We start from the raw sequence: 14,076 nt of genomic DNA on the forward strand, positions 1-14,076 counted from the left end.
ACCCCGCCGTCCATCACGAACTCCCACACCACGCCTTGCGCCGGACCTGCGCCGTGCCCAGGTCGATCTCCGTCCCTGCTCTTCTGTGCTTCCACCTAGCTCTCCGGTCGATCCGTTCTTGCGTTGCTTGTCATTCTTGTGGCATCATCCTCTGCACCGTGTATCGTTTTCTCTCGTCATCGGGACCGCGAGCAAGCCACTCGGACGCCATCACGAGACCGATAAATCCCGATACCCACCCAAGCATCGACATGCCTCAAAGCACGACAGACGGTTCATCGTGCTTCCACGCCGGCCTCCATATAGGGACCGCCCCTTATTGCCAGGTATTCACGGTGATGGAGACAACGAAGATGAATAGTATTACACTGCCCATGGCCATACGTGCGCCACAGGACCAAGAAAACACCACCGTGACCCCACCGTCCATCACAAACTCTTACAGAACGTCTTCCCGCGCCCGACCTGCGCCCTGCACAACTCGATCTCCGTCGGGACCGCGAGCAGCGACGCCATCAGGATGCCCGCCGAGTCCGCGAGCCCGATCGAGCCAATCTTGAACTCGCGCTCCTGCTTCGCGCGCTCCGCGTCCGCCCCGGGCGAGTCATGCTTCTCCTGGTTGATGCGGAAGAACACGTTCACGCTGTGATTCATACTTGTGTCAGGATGAGAGCGCAGGGAAGAAGGAACAGAAGAGGGATGGGTACGCACTATGCGAGACCGCCGCAGATACCCTCAATGCTAATGAGCAGGAAGACAAAGACGAAGCTCGCGCCCTCATTCTGATCGCCGAAGATCCCAACCGCAGACTCGAACGCGAGAGTAGTGAGGATGAAGCCTTGAACGATCGCGGGCACGGAAAGGAGGCGGCCGGGAAGCGGCGGGAGCCCAAGCGTGATCGACGACCGCGACAGGAACACGGTCGTCTGGTAGACGAGCTATACGAACATGTCAGCGATGGATGGATGAGAGCGAGATGCGACATGACCTGCCTGCCAGAGAGGGTAGTAGTCGCGAATCGAGTGGATGAGGCGGCTCATTAGCCAGTGCCCGTCTGCCGTCGGCACTGGGTAGACTAGCGTAGGTGCAATACCCTGTCGATTGGCTTCGTGTCAGGAGACCATATGCAGGAGACTGGAGCGAATGTACCTGATTGATAGTGTACTCGAACTGCCGCATAGTTAGCATTCCCTTGGTCGAAGGAATCAAATCAGGCCGTCGATGCTTACCAGATAGACACAAACTAGCAAGACGAGGGTGAGTAACGCGTGGTTAGACAATAGACGCTCAACTCACATAGAGGCAACATATACTTGGTTAGCATGGGCTTCGCAAGCTTCCACTTGTCTTGCATGGACAGCGCGATGGGCGCCGTGGCGATCGCTTCTCCTTCGGTGACCAGAATGGAGTCCTCCATGTTCTCTTCATTCGGAAGTCGAGTATAGGACACGGACAAAGGTGCTCCTTCAGCATCGTCGTCGTCCGACGCTACTGCGGAGAACTTGTCTGGTCGCGGGAGGATGAAGAAGTATGTGATGGGGATGACGAAAGGCAAAATCTGACAGCGCCAGGATCAACCTACGAAAGCCGTGTCTCGAGGGGTAACATGACTTACCGAGGAGAGGCCCACTCCGAGACGCACACCTAGGCCCCTGAGTTCCCACCACAAGAACGCGCCGACAAGACCCGCGCCGCCAGTACCAGATGCAAAGTACCTGCATGAGAGATCGTCAGCCTGAGGGACCAGTACGGTTAGCCTTTCTCTTACCCGACGCTATGACCAGCCATGGAAGGTGGATGGTAGCGAGTTGAGAGTTGGAGGAAAGTGAGCTCGCCGAGACCTTCGCACGTGGGTCAGGACACGGCACATATGGACCATGATGAATTCAGAGTGACCTACCGGACGAGAAGGAGGCAAGGCAGATTCCCAGAAGCCTCATGTAGAGCGTGTCAAACAAGGCTACTACCTACCGAGGGGGCTTGATATGAACACGACCGTAGACGGACTAGGACTTGGTCACTTACCATCATGCCACCCACGCTGATTGCGGTGCAGCTTATGAGACGTCGGGCGTATTGTATCCGTCCCCTGAGCAAGTACGGCCATCCGAGCTTGGCAATGAGGGCAGGAAAGATGTTGCAGAAGGCAATGATGCCCTTGGGCGTTGAGGGTGGTACGAGGTCGAGGGCAGCAGATAGGATTATGACGTAGAGTACTAGGCATAGTTGCAGCGCGGCGGGCATGCACAAGTAGGAGTAGACTCACCATTGTTGATTAGTCCAAACAAGAAGAACGATAGACCGAGGAGGCGACGCAACTTTTGGCCTTCTACGAAGTGTATCAGAGAATGCGTGCGAGGAGAGGACGTGGATATATTACAGTCCCAGTTGAACGTAGTATGGCTATCCGAGACAGCACACAGGAGTAGCTGTGATACATCACGTCTCTCCTTGCTCTCAGACACAGATTACTCACCTCCTTTGATCCCATTGCTATCCGCCAACGATTCGCGGTCGCCTTCCGATCCTAGTCTGTTCATAAGGCGTTCGGGACTGTAATTCATCGCATTGGCGGCGAGTAGGATTCACGCGGAGTAACAAATCAAGCAGGTGAAGAAAATAAGGCCGTCGACTAGAAGTAGAGCCAGGAAAGATGATACAAGTAACGGAGGACGAGGGAGGAGGCTGAGGCGCTGAGGCGTCGTCTATGGATCACGTGGGATGGCCGTAACCGCGCCGCCTGAGGCTTTTGTCAAAGTTTTGTATCTGAACATGAACTTGCTCACGCATTAACACATCCTCGCCGAAGGACTCAAGGCTGAGGCAAGCGATGCGACTCGCAAGGTGCACTGAAGATGATAGATTTTGCAGAAGAATAGCGGGAGACCGCTCACTGAGCATGAGTACGACTCGGAATACATCCCATCATTCGCTATACACAGTACGTCCATATATTCCTAGTAGTCAAATGGTGAGCGACGAATACCACTCCTTCTCGAGTTGCACCCTGCGTGACAGACTTAAGGGATTGAGATCTTGAAGACCGTTCAACAGATGAAAGTGTCTATCGATATCAATCCTATCTTTGACTTTGTACTTCACTTTAGTAACAATGGCACCCTGCCCTAAAGCATCTATTAGTTACTCCGACTAGTCCCGCTTTCAATCTTATTTAACCTCGTCTATTACCCGGATATTATGTACACTTTGTTGGATTGCGAAGCGCAGGAGAACCTCCTACCTTCAAGTTCGCCCTCTTCCACCACCATCTCCTGCCGTCCATGTCGCCGCTGCGATGGATCAGAAACGCGCCAAAACGTACGTGCCCTGCCGTCGCTTGCCTGCGAACGTTGACCAGCTCGCGATAGCTTGGAGGCGTTGGAAAAATTCATGCAATCCCAGAAGGACGTGCTCGTCAGGACCAACGCCGACATAGAACAACTGAAAGCCTTGCGGAAGGATGTAGTCGTGGACCCTCCGCGTAGTTTGGAGGGCCTGAATAAGAAGGTGCGTGGCGACATCGACTCTGTACGGAAGGCTCGCACTCATCGCCTTGGAAGCTCAACGATCAGGCCTTTCGGCTAAGCAACCAGACGGACATCATGCCGCGCCTGCCAAAAGACATAGACTGGTCCGTCTTCAACGGCCTAGACCCCACACCATTCAGGACCATGGCCACTAATCTGCGCAACACGCACGCGGCACGGAACACCCCTCCCCATAAGTCCCTCACCGCGCCATGCTCCCTCCGCCAATTGGTGGCTAGCACACGGGCTTCTGTCGTTGACCCTGTTCTCAGCACGTTTCGCCTACCAGACGATCTCGCTGCGCTGTCTTCCGACGACGAACCTGATCCCGAGGAGCTCCGTCGTGCGCGTGAGCGCGAAAAGATCCGTGAGCTCAAGAAGCGCCGCATCGTCGGTGATTCCGGGGCCGTCGCGTTCGCTGGGCTGGGACTGCGCACGTCAGTTGCGGGAGTGTTTATTCGACGGGACCAGGAGGACGAGAGTGCGGAGGTGGACATTTCCATGGGCGAGGATGGGTCTACGTCCGCCGCGGGGTCCGAGCCTGTCCCTATGGCCGTGGACACACCCGCGACTAGTATTGCTTCCCCCGCGTCGGTTGCGCCTGCTCCACAACACACTGCTCGGGAGCGCCGCACAACCCGGAAAGCTCGAGTGGACCCCAAGGCAGGCGCAAGAAGTAACACGACGAAGGCAACGCCGAAAACGAAGGCTCAAACCAAAGTCAAGGCGGAGCAGGATGACGAGGTAGACGCTACCCCTGCCGGACCCTCGTGCGGCAAGGATGGGAAGCCGAAGTCTGAGACGTACAAACAAGCTTGGTCGGTTTCTGAACAGCATCTATTGGAACGCCTCTTGGAGGAGATCCCCGAAGGCGAGAAAAACAGGTACGTCTGTCAGATGTTCCCTGACTTGCGACCGTGGCTGAAACGCCGCCACGCATTGTCAGGTGGGCCAAGATTTCCAAGGCGATGAATGGGCGTCGGACGGCGAGACAAGTAGCGAGCCGGGTCCAAAAATACTACGAGAAATTGAAGCGGTTCGGGGTTGAGGTCGGGGGCAGCAAAGCTGGTGCGAGCGGCTGAACGTCGTCAGCTGGTGTCAACGCGCGAACATGGATCATGACTAGTCCCCCTGTGTATTTTCTACTACTACGTGTAGCTATAGCATCTCTCGTTGCCGCCGACGATGTCCCGTACACCAGCAGACGCGCTCGGCGTCGTCGTGGTTGTTCCCCGACGACGGGACCTGTGCGATCATCTGACCAGATCATGATTCTTCTCTTCACGCGGCATACTTCATCCCCGTACAACGACGTTCCTGGCCAGCACATCCTCTCCTTCTGCACTCTCGTTCTTGGCTTTCTTGCATAAATCACGACCTGTTCACGCCGGACGACATGGCCCAAACCCAGCAATTTGATCCCAACAATGCACAGAATCTCGTCGAGGTGTGTGCGCGCGCTCCAGAACGTGTACGCGACCTGGGCTAACCGAATGTTGCATCGTCGCAATCGTAGATTGAGAAACAGTGGGTCGCAATCGTTCGAAGTTCTCGTAGACCGCAGCTTGATGTGCTACCACCTTAAGGTTCGCCGTGAAGGCTGTCGAGCACGCGCAGGTGAGTACTCGAACCCTGCCTGCACTCGCGCGTTGGCCCCTCATCTCCCCCGCCGTCTTGCGACGCGCCTCGTGCCGTGTAGACGTACTGGAACCTTCTTGAGAAGGTCAACCCGAAAGACCTCAAGCTCACCAAGTACGTTCCATCTGCGAATACCCCGAGTACCGGCTCTCAATAGTCCCTGTTGCTGCTATTCGCGTCGTCTCTCCTGCGCACGCCCGCCACCATCATAATTCTTCAGGATCGACGATGAAATCTTTGAGCACACGATGAAGGAGTTCCCGGAGCTCGCGGAGAACGACTACGAGAAGCTCATCAAGATCGACGAGGACTGGATGAAGAGCGAGGAGGGCAAGAAGCGCTGGCGGAACTTCATGCAGCAGTGAGTTTCCCTTTGCATTTGCGCGTACTTCTCGTGAGCAGGGTTGACCAAGCGCGAACTTCGCAGGTACGAGAAGAAGGTCAAAGACTTCAACTTTGGCTCGCTCATCCGGACGGACGCGCGCCAGGAGTACAGCGAGACGAACACAATCTTCGTTACGCGAATACAAGTGTGTATCCTTGCTTCTATCTTCTATCTATCATCCTTCCTTTCTCATGTCCCCATCTCATTACCGTGTTTATGGTGTCCATCTCGCCTGCTGACATGATCTTGCTTGCGTAGTTCTATGTCTTCGAGATCGCGCGCAACAGACTCGGGCTGAACGACAAGGCACACGAGATCGCGAAGGAGGAGGCGGCGAAGGAGAAGGAGAAGGCGGAAAAGGAGAAGGCCCGTGCGGAGCGCGAGAAGGCAAAGAAGAAGAAGAACTGAGGCTGGCTGTGGACTGCGGTACGCACCTCTCACTGTTGTCTGAGACATGCAGAACTTGGGTTACGGCGGTAGTCCGCCTGTTGTATATTTATGGGACAATGGAGTTGCATTCGGACTCCATGTCGGGCACGCTGCACGCCTCAGCGTGCAAGGCAAATGAGCAACCATACGGTTTGAAGCATAGCGATATAACGGGCAACTCGAAGGCAATTTTCAGCCATGCGATGCTTGTTCTCTACCCACAGATTTCTTCCTTCTCCCAAGCATGTCCAGGTGAGTGACCACTTTCAGTATGACCAAAACCAACCCACTTATGTATACCACAGTTTTGGCCCGTCTAGACTATCCAAAACACTGTACTACGGAGACAGGAAACATGTAAAGCAACATCTGAGACAGTTGGCGGCAAGTGCAAAATCACTGCGCGAGCGCCCTCAAGCCCTCGTCGAAGGCCTTCACAAACTCCTCCGCGAACGCATCGTCCACCGCGCCCTCGCCCCACGTAACCGAGATACCCAAGCCTGCGGCAGCCGTCCCCGCCGGGTTCACCTTTACCGCCGCCCCGAGTGTCGCGTCCGCTTGCACGAAGAACATCTGCTCAATCCGCCACTGACCCGGACCCGGAGCAGCTCCGTCCGCCTTGGGTTCGGGGAACGCGCCCAGGTTCGACAGCTCGAGGCCCGCGGTGCGCTTCTTGCCTAGGCGACCCAGTATGAACTCCTCGTACTTTCCGTGCAGGTACCTGACGAGGCCCGCGGTCGGCGGAGAGCGCGGGAGCTTGCGCTTCAAGGTTGCAGTGAGCGCAGCCGCCCTGCCCCACGGGAACGCATCCTTGGTGATTGTCGGGCCAGGCGCGGGGCGGAAGAGCGGGTGGTACACGGCGTAGATCGAGACGTGGTTGCAGATCGCGGACGGGGGCGCGCCGGTGAACCGGCGGAGGGACATCGGGATGATGGTGGAGATGTATCTGTACTTCTTGTTCACCGGCTGCGCGTAGATGAGGCGCGAGAGGATGACGAGCGCGAGGGTGTGGATGGTGGACGTGAGGGTCGCTTTGTGCTCGCGGGCGAGCTTGATGAGATTGGATGCCTGCTCGGGAGCGTACTCTAGTAGACGGACTCGAGTGACAAGCGTCGGGGGCTGCTGGGCAGGGTAGCCGGACCATGTTTTCCCTTTCTTGCGATCGACGAAAGGGAACCGGGACTTGAAGAACTCCCGCACGAGCATCCGGAGTGGTACCGTCGTGTCCATGTCGTCTTCGAGAGCGGGCGTGAGCGCTGCATCCTGCGGCAAGGAAGTGACGATGCCGGTGTGCCCTGACGGGATGTCATGAATGCTCCTCAGGGACGCGAGCAGGTTGTGGTGAAAAGCATGGCCACTTTGTCCGTCGCCGAGGGCGTGGTCGTACGCGTATACCACCATCCCGTCGCGCAGAACAAAGAGTCTCCACAAGGGCATGCCCTCTGGATACTCCATGGGTTTTGCGAAGATCTCCTCAAGGAGGGTCGACAGGTCCGCGCTATCCTTGTCCACGAACGTGACGACGCGTTTCAAGTCTACACTCGGCAGGGCGAGCCATACTCCCTCTGGAGACGTTGGGGGAAGGCGCGCGGCTAGAGCTGCGTTTTTGCGGATCGCATCTTCGAGCGCGGCAAAGAGCACGGGCTTGCTGAGCGGAGTGGCGGATGGATGTGTGTATCTTGCGCAGACAACGACGTATCCGATGAGGTCCAACCGGCTTCCGGTGATGAAGAAGTGTTCAAGCCAGCCTGAGCAGCCGAGTCAGCCATTTTCCGCTGAATACCAGTAACGCGCGAAGAAAAGGGAGGAGGTGGCCATTCTCGACCGGTGCTGCGTCCTGCGAGGGGTCGCCACAGTCGCCATGTGCCAACGTCAGATGCACAAGGACAGGACCTTCAGCCGTAGCCGCATATGTGTTTTCACAACATAGATGTGGACTGTATCATCAAATGTTTCACGTAAGGATGCGGATTGCGAAACTGGGATTATCCATTGGGGATGGTGGGTCTGGGAACGTGGCGGTCTGTGGCTGCTCGGACGGCTCTACATAGGCAATTCTCTTGCCTCCGGTGGAAGAATGGTTAAAAGCATGACGAGGGTCGCGTTGCACCTGCACGCCGGTCGATGTGGTGACCGACGAGATTTCTCCTCGCGTCTGGGATGTCCAACGGCCAATGGGCCGGCCATCCACGTCACCATCTACGCTGACCTCCCCGCTCATCTTCAACAGATTACAAGAAGCACTCACCTCCTTTCCGCAGTATCCTCCCAGACGTTGACTCGGACGTGCCTTCGCCATGGACCGGCTTCGGCTTTGGTGTCTTTTCAGCCGCGTCCGTCATTGTGCCTCTTCGGCTCGGGCGTAGGGCTCAGGGAGGACGGTGGTCAAGCTGGGAACGGTCATTCGCGGCCGGGCATATAATACATATATCGTATACCGACATCATGCATGGCCCATGTTCAATGTATTTGACTGCGCAGAGGTGGGCGTCGATCAGGAAGATGCACAGCACTCAGAACACACGATCAACTTTCAAGGAGATTCAGAGGCGCTCTCCGCTTTCGCGCACAGTGGATCTCTCAAGTTGGATGAGATTTGATTCATGAATCGCGGGTTTGCCAATTCTTGTCACCTGCTCTTTCTTGTTATTTCATCATATCTGTAAGTCCCCATCCAATACCACCCCACTCTACTCCTTCCCCGCATACTGCGATCATAACTTGCACATGCGGACAGCATAATTCTGCAGGAGTATCCGTCGGTCACGCCGTGTGCATACTGAGTCCTAATCCATGAGCGCGCTCTTAGCTCCCGCTGTGCACGATACCAGGGTAACATGGACCGAGAACACTGCCACACGACTCACCAGCACCTTCATTCAAGATATGATGTCCAAACGCGATGCAGTAAAGCCCTGACAACTAGTCTGTACCATTAGTGTGGTATACACGAATTAGATGAATGTATATCTGCACGCGAGCGACTCGTATGCTCTATGTAACCCAAGCTCAAATCTCCGAGCGTCCCACTCTATCGACGCTTCCCAATCACCTTGGCAAACGCAGCCTTGACCACGGTCGCGGCCTTCTCGCAGTCCTTGCGTGAAAGTGCAGACGTGATCGCGAGACGGATGCTGGGCCGAGCCTCGACAAGCTCCTGACCGCGGAGCCGCTTCGCGCGGGTGATCATGACGCCTTGAGCGAGCGCCTCCTCGACGATGTCCTGAAGTAGCTTCTCCTCGAGTTCAATGTTGAACTGCTCGGCATCGCGGGGCTTCACGTTCAGGGGGTTCGACGGCTTGCTGGGCGAAGACGACGACGAAGTGTGCATCGGTACCTGGAGGGTGGGCCAGCGGACCTGCAGGTGGATGGTAGCACTCGCAGGGTGTGAGGGTATGGTGATGCAGTCTGCGCGGTCAAGGATTGCGCGTACAGCGCGAATGTTCTCTTGCAGGGCGCTGAGGATCGAAGGCGTGTTGCGGAGAATGTTGATACCCTCCGAGGCGGCGACGGTCAATGCAGCGGGCATAGAGGCCGAGAACACGAACGATGTGCCGTTGATGCGCTACGGAAAAGAATGAGCAACTTCCCAGATGATGTAGGACGTTATGCTATCTTACCTGGTGATTGACGACGATATGAGAGCCAGCACAGAAACCACCTGCCGAAGCGAGACTAGTCGCGATGGAGCCAACGAGCATGTCAACCTCGGACGCCTGAATAAAGCGTTAGCTTTAGATGTTGGACAGCAATAAGTTCGGTACTGTTCACATACCGGTACGTTGTACAGCTCAGTCAAGCCGCGGCCAGTACGACCGACACTGCCGAAGGAAATGCTCTCGTCCAGAATCAGCCGGTACTTGTACTTCTTCTTGAGCTCAACCTGCTTGACAGTCAACGCAAGTCGAAGAGCAAGGGACTGCATGAACGTACGAGCTTCGGGAGGTCGGACATAGCACCGTCGTGGTCAAAGATACCCTCCGTCACGATGAAACGACGAGTCAGGGGACCCCTGCGCTTCTTCCGCTCCTTCTCTACGCTCTCGAGGACGTGTTCCAAGCTCTCCATGTCGTTGTGATCATACCATCGAACTGTGCAGCGCGAGATCTGGAGGCCCTTCTGGATCGCGAAGTTGACACCTCGATCGGCGACAATCACATCGCCACGCTTGCAGAAGGCCGGAATAACGGAGCTGATAGTCGCAAAGGCCTGAGAGTAGAGAATAGAGGCCTCCGTGCCCAGGAAGTCCGCAATGTCTTGCTCGAGTTGAATATGAACATCTGTCATTACCATGAGTCAGCACCGGAAGCGGCGGAGCGGGACCTCATAGCAACGCCGACAGGGGCGCATACACCGTGCTTATACGGATTCGCGACGCGCCGAGCGAACTGGGGGCAAGGTACGCATAGATGGAGGGATAGGACCAGGACGGTATACTCACCTTGAGTACCATAGAACCCAGGAGGACCGCAGCTACCCAACCCATATTTCCTTAGTGTCTCGACAGCAGAGGCCTTGATTTCCTCGTTCCCTGCTAGTCCGGTGAAGTTGTAGCTTGCCAGATTGATCACAGTCTTGCCCGACGCGAGCTTCGGCTTGGGACCAGTGGGACCAACGATGACGGGGACAGATGCGAGGTCGGCCTGCTCCTCAGGAGTGAGGGGCTGGGCCAAAGGTTCCGGTGTCCATTCATCCACGAGCTCGTCAATTTCCTGCAGAATGCAGCGCGTTGAGCTGGCAGAATGCAGGGGCGTCGATTCGAGCGCGCACCTTCTCGTCGAACTGGATGAAGTGCTTGCCCGACTGGTCACCGCGCGTCCGCGACTGCAGCAGCGTGCGGATAGCGAAGATGATGAGGATCACTTCGAGGAGAGTGCGGCCGGGGTCGTTCTGGTGGGAAGACTTGACATATCGCGCGACGACAGCAGAACCGGGGAGTTTGAAGAAGTTGGTCTCGAGGGTCGCGTACGACCTTGAGAGGAAGGTGAAGAGCAGCTCAAGGCTTTGCGAGGAGCTGCTCATCGTGAATGCGGTCGTCGGCGTCGTACGAGTCGTTGAGGTCGTGGTCGGGAAGCAAGAGACGACGCGGGGAGGCGCCGACAGCCTGGCCCGTTCGCCCGCGCCTGTTCAACTCTTCCACAACGTCCGCGACGGCGAGCTGAGCCGCGTGCTCGCCGAAGCAAGCAGTCATGGCCTCGCCCTCCCACAGAAGCTCAGCGTCGATGTCGACAACGAATCTCGCCCCGCCTGGCGCCGCCCCCGCTCAACAACGGCGCATGTCGCTCCCGCCGCCCCCCTCGCCGCTCAACCTGGTGAGAACAGACGTTATCGCATTCATTGACTCGTGTCCGACGCGTTGATTGCCGTCTTTACAGCCGGAGCCAGTATATGGAAACCGAAGACCGCCTTCCCCGCTCAGAAACGGCTTCGCCATCGATCCGCACACGGGCGAGGTCAGCGACGCCTCCTCCACCCATCCATCCGAGGACTCCGCCAACGGCCAGCAGTGGGGTCAACGCCCAATCTCTCCCTCGCCATCGGTCACCCAGTTTGCCGCCAACTTTGCGCAACGCGTCGGATCGCTGATGAGCAACATGAGTTCGAGATCGCCAGGACTTCCCACGGACGAGGAGCTCGAGGCGGAGGCAGAGAGGGAGCGCGAGCGTAGCAGACGCGAGGCAGAGCGCATCCTTGCCAAGGAAGCGGAGGAACGACGGACAGTGGAGGAACGCGTTATGGCCATGTTGCAGAACGACCCCGAGGCTCTTCGTCCACCTCCTTCTCGCTCGCAGACCATGCCCACCACGCCACCGTCACCATCTTCGTCGCAGAAGGAGGGTGGTTGGTGGTCCATAGCCAAGCAGAGACTCACGCCGACCAAAGAGCCCCTTACTCCTGCTCAACAAATCATACAGGACACGAAACAACGCGAGAAAGTGCTCGAGAAAGAGAAGAAGAAGATGGAGAAGATGGAGAAGAAGCAGAAGAGTAAGGACTGGCCAACCACCCCCGAGGGCAAGTACGATGATCCTGCGTTCATAAAGCTCGGGCAGGCTGCATCTCCCTCTCGTCCGCTTTCTGCAGCGCCGTCCTCACCCTCTCCCCACCCGCGCGGTGCCACAAGCATCCCTCCGAGCCTTGCCCCGTCACCTTACCGTGGCGGCGAATCAGACGTGGAAGGCGCATCTCCATCGAGAGCCGCACCCCCGCTCTATGCCCAGTTCAATGCCCAAGGCGCTCTCGACGTTCCTGTCACTCTGCTCACGATAGCTAGGCGTTTCGAAAAGCTTGAGAAGTGGACCGTGAGTCATGTTCGCGCCCTTGAGGAGCGCATGGACGATGTCGAACGCTGGCTGGTCGACAAGGAGCACGAGAAAGAAGGTTCGCATGCACCCGGCGGGCCGTTGAACGAGATCAGGGAGGAGATGGCTGAACTCCAAGGGCGTATCGGAGAGCTTGGTCGCGAGATGGCGAAGATGGTCACCGCGCCGGGCAACCTGGCATCTGGACCCGGCCGCAATACTGCAACTGTGGCAAGAGCGCCCTCGACGAGCTCTTCCATTGCTATCCAGTCCATCTCGAGGAATGTGACGAGCCCTCCTCGTTCTACCCCTCCAAGGGCAGGGACGACCAGTCCTCCCATCGCCACCCCAGTACCTTCCAACAGCCGCAGCTCCCGCACTCGCCTCCCATACCCCACTGGCGACTATGCGTCTCCTCCCGATTCGTCCGCGATGGGCCAGGGGCCCTTCTCACCGACGAACTCACCTCCTGCCTCTCTCACCTCCGCAACCAAAGGGCGCCTGTCGATCTCGGGACTGCCCTCACAGGAAGCCGACACATTCTCCGCCAGTAACTCACCCTCCGGCCTCCCGAACAACAAGCCCGTCAATGGCAACGGAAACGGCTCGGCCAGCCCCGTGTCCTTGCCAACCCCGAACCCGCCTGCCTGGAGGCCTTCCAGCGCGAGCCCGACCCCTCGAAAGCGCTACACCGTCGCGCTCGGCACGCAAATCATGGCTCGCGACCGCGACCGCAGCGAAGACCGCGAACGGCCTGCCACGCCCTCGCGCTCGCAGTCGCGGGAACTCGGGACGGCCTTCTTCTCTTCCTCGCCTGTGTCCACGTCGCCCGCGCTCGACGACCAGAGCGCAGACGAGTCCGACGGGATGAACGAGGAGACGATCGGCAAGACCTCCGGGCGGCACATCAGCGCAAGCCTCGCGCCGCCCTCTGCGCCGACCTCGCCCTCCTCCTCTCCGAATGGCGAGTCCAAGACGGGCGGGAGACGTGTGCGCCCGCAATCGATGTACGCTCCGATGACGTCCCAGGCGATCTCTGCGCCGTCTCCGATTACGCCTCTGAACGTCCGCTTGCGGTCGCGCTCGACGGATCGCTTTGGTCTCGGGCTGTCGGACTCGGGCACGGGAGCGCCCATCCCGCCCATTACGCCGACGTCAGGCAAGTTCGTCGACCCGCTCGTCATCCGGAGACAGACGAAGGAGGCGCAGACGAGTGGTGGACCGCCACCGCCCAAGGCGCTCGTCGGGAAGCAGAAGGTGCCAGTTGGGGACCTCGTCGCGTTCTTTGACCAGGAGAAGGCATAGCGCGAGGGAGCTGATCATGAGTGAGTGCGTGCTGGGGTGTGGCTGAACCCGGACAGGTGGGGATCTACGATACCGCGAGAAGTGCTGCTGCCATGCTTGATTTGTCTGTATACATGAACTTTGCTGCCCGACCGTGACCAGAAGGGGGTGAGATACGTTATTGTTCTCTTGTTTGTACTGCGCTATGCGTCCTGACTTGTTTCCGTTGAATGTGCTCATGCAGTCTCTCTTCATTGCCTATAGTGCTCGTACCTGTTACCCTTAGCTGCTTTGGTATCTTCATAACGACCTGTTACGACGCTTAATGACCTATGCTAGTGGCTACTTCTTTTTCTTTGTTCGTGCTAAACTCCAGCCTGCTCCTTGCGATAAAGGAATCAAGAAAGACTTCGGTGACGAGGCTCAGACGAAATTCCATGGTCAACAATAGCACTAACATTCATTCAGGTAATCTTAGTAAACGAGTGGATACATGTGAGAACATTGCGCT

At 57.3% G+C, this 14,076-nt stretch overlaps 6 protein-coding genes across 6 annotated transcripts; 3 read left to right on the forward strand and 3 right to left on the reverse strand.

The window, feature by feature from the left end:
* Nucleotides 1–295: 295 nt before the first annotated feature.
* On the reverse strand, nucleotides 296–2,602 carry L226DRAFT_559820 (batten's disease protein Cln3). Its single transcript, XM_067683322.1, has 12 exons — nucleotides 2,477–2,602; nucleotides 2,267–2,329; nucleotides 2,026–2,216; nucleotides 1,901–1,967; nucleotides 1,769–1,841; nucleotides 1,616–1,715; nucleotides 1,297–1,558; nucleotides 1,230–1,243; nucleotides 1,150–1,170; nucleotides 993–1,094; nucleotides 712–938; nucleotides 296–643 (listed from the first exon to the last, which is right to left on the reverse strand). The coding sequence occupies exons 1-12, from the start codon at nucleotides 2,562–2,564 to the stop codon at nucleotides 430–432; spliced, it is 1,422 nt and encodes a 473-aa protein (XP_067536553.1). The 5' UTR covers nucleotides 2,565–2,602; the 3' UTR covers nucleotides 296–429.
* Nucleotides 2,603–3,232: 630 nt separating this feature from the next.
* Nucleotides 3,233–4,719, forward strand: L226DRAFT_485046 (uncharacterized protein). The gene is made up of 4 exons (XM_067677086.1): nucleotides 3,233–3,318; nucleotides 3,369–3,507; nucleotides 3,561–4,411; nucleotides 4,474–4,719. The coding sequence occupies exons 1-4, from the start codon at nucleotides 3,296–3,298 to the stop codon at nucleotides 4,607–4,609; spliced, it is 1,149 nt and encodes a 382-aa protein (XP_067536554.1). The 5' UTR covers nucleotides 3,233–3,295; the 3' UTR covers nucleotides 4,610–4,719.
* Nucleotides 4,717–6,171, forward strand: L226DRAFT_485048 (DUF757-domain-containing protein). The gene is made up of 7 exons (XM_067677087.1): nucleotides 4,717–4,974; nucleotides 5,044–5,054; nucleotides 5,114–5,144; nucleotides 5,227–5,279; nucleotides 5,386–5,526; nucleotides 5,593–5,695; nucleotides 5,809–6,171. Exons 1-7 carry the CDS (start codon nucleotides 4,924–4,926, stop codon nucleotides 5,956–5,958), a joined length of 540 nt encoding a protein of 179 aa, XP_067536555.1. The 5' UTR covers nucleotides 4,717–4,923; the 3' UTR covers nucleotides 5,959–6,171.
* Nucleotides 6,172–6,236: 65 nt separating this feature from the next.
* Nucleotides 6,237–8,469, reverse strand: L226DRAFT_534049 (uncharacterized protein). Its single transcript, XM_067680593.1, has 2 exons — nucleotides 8,228–8,469; nucleotides 6,237–7,727 (listed from the first exon to the last, which is right to left on the reverse strand). Exons 1-2 carry the CDS (start codon nucleotides 8,319–8,321, stop codon nucleotides 6,376–6,378), a joined length of 1,446 nt encoding a protein of 481 aa, XP_067536556.1. The 5' UTR covers nucleotides 8,322–8,469; the 3' UTR covers nucleotides 6,237–6,375.
* A 121-nt stretch (nucleotides 8,470–8,590) lies between these two features.
* Nucleotides 8,591–11,118, reverse strand: L226DRAFT_506720 (serine palmitoyltransferase). The gene is made up of 7 exons (XM_067678093.1): nucleotides 10,750–11,118; nucleotides 10,421–10,691; nucleotides 9,913–10,259; nucleotides 9,755–9,862; nucleotides 9,600–9,695; nucleotides 8,847–9,544; nucleotides 8,591–8,765 (listed from the first exon to the last, which is right to left on the reverse strand). The coding sequence occupies exons 1-6, from the start codon at nucleotides 10,999–11,001 to the stop codon at nucleotides 9,011–9,013; spliced, it is 1,608 nt and encodes a 535-aa protein (XP_067536557.1). The 5' UTR covers nucleotides 11,002–11,118; the 3' UTR covers nucleotides 8,591–8,765; nucleotides 8,847–9,010.
* Nucleotides 11,106–13,999, forward strand: L226DRAFT_506723 (uncharacterized protein). Its single transcript, XM_067678094.1, has 2 exons — nucleotides 11,106–11,291; nucleotides 11,355–13,999. Exons 1-2 carry the CDS (start codon nucleotides 11,169–11,171, stop codon nucleotides 13,584–13,586), a joined length of 2,355 nt encoding a protein of 784 aa, XP_067536558.1. The 5' UTR covers nucleotides 11,106–11,168; the 3' UTR covers nucleotides 13,587–13,999.
* Nucleotides 14,000–14,076: the final 77 nt, after the last annotated feature.

This window comes from Lentinus tigrinus, assembly GCF_003813185.1.
Source record: "Lentinus tigrinus ALCF2SS1-7 unplaced genomic scaffold L226scaffold_9, whole genome shotgun sequence".
Lineage (NCBI taxonomy): Eukaryota > Fungi > Basidiomycota > Agaricomycetes > Polyporales > Polyporaceae > Lentinus > Lentinus tigrinus.

Coding starts and splice junctions, on each gene's coding strand:
- L226DRAFT_559820 (XM_067683322.1), bottom strand. CDS start 2,564: ATGAATTACAGTCCCGAACGCCTTATGAACAGACTAGGATCGGAAGGC. Junction 2,217..2,266: donor GTTTGGACTAATCAACAATG/GTGAGTCTACTC, acceptor AACTATGCCTAG/TACTCTACGTCATAATCCTA. Junction 1,559..1,615: donor TCGGAGTGGGCCTCTCCTCG/GTAAGTCATGTT, acceptor TGGCGCTGTCAG/ATTTTGCCTTTCGTCATCCC.
- L226DRAFT_485046 (XM_067677086.1), top strand. CDS start 3,296: ATGGATCAGAAACGCGCCAAAAC. Junction 3,319..3,368: donor GATCAGAAACGCGCCAAAAC/GTACGTGCCCTG, acceptor AGCTCGCGATAG/CTTGGAGGCGTTGGAAAAAT. Junction 3,508..3,560: donor TGGAGGGCCTGAATAAGAAG/GTGCGTGGCGAC, acceptor TCGCCTTGGAAG/CTCAACGATCAGGCCTTTCG.
- L226DRAFT_485048 (XM_067677087.1), top strand. CDS start 4,924: ATGGCCCAAACCCAGCAATTTGATCCCAACAATGCACAGAATCTCGTC. Junction 5,145..5,226: donor AGGCTGTCGAGCACGCGCAG/GTGAGTACTCGA, acceptor CGTGCCGTGTAG/ACGTACTGGAACCTTCTTGA. Junction 5,527..5,592: donor TGGCGGAACTTCATGCAGCA/GTGAGTTTCCCT, acceptor CGAACTTCGCAG/GTACGAGAAGAAGGTCAAAG.
- L226DRAFT_534049 (XM_067680593.1), bottom strand. CDS start 8,321: ATGACGGACGCGGCTGAAAAGACACCAAAGCCGAAGCCGGTCCATGGC. Junction 7,728..8,227: donor GAGGATACTGCGGAAAGGAG/GTGAGTGCTTCT, acceptor TCGGCTGCTCAG/GCTGGCTTGAACACTTCTTC.
- L226DRAFT_506720 (XM_067678093.1), bottom strand. CDS start 11,001: ATGAGCAGCTCCTCGCAAAGCCTTGAGCTGCTCTTCACCTTCCTCTCA. Junction 9,863..9,912: donor TGTCCGACCTCCCGAAGCTC/GTACGTTCATGC, acceptor ACTGTCAAGCAG/GTTGAGCTCAAGAAGAAGTA. Junction 9,696..9,754: donor CTGAGCTGTACAACGTACCG/GTATGTGAACAG, acceptor CGCTTTATTCAG/GCGTCCGAGGTTGACATGCT.
- L226DRAFT_506723 (XM_067678094.1), top strand. CDS start 11,169: ATGGCCTCGCCCTCCCACAGAAGCTCAGCGTCGATGTCGACAACGAAT. Junction 11,292..11,354: donor CCCCCTCGCCGCTCAACCTG/GTGAGAACAGAC, acceptor CCGTCTTTACAG/CCGGAGCCAGTATATGGAAA.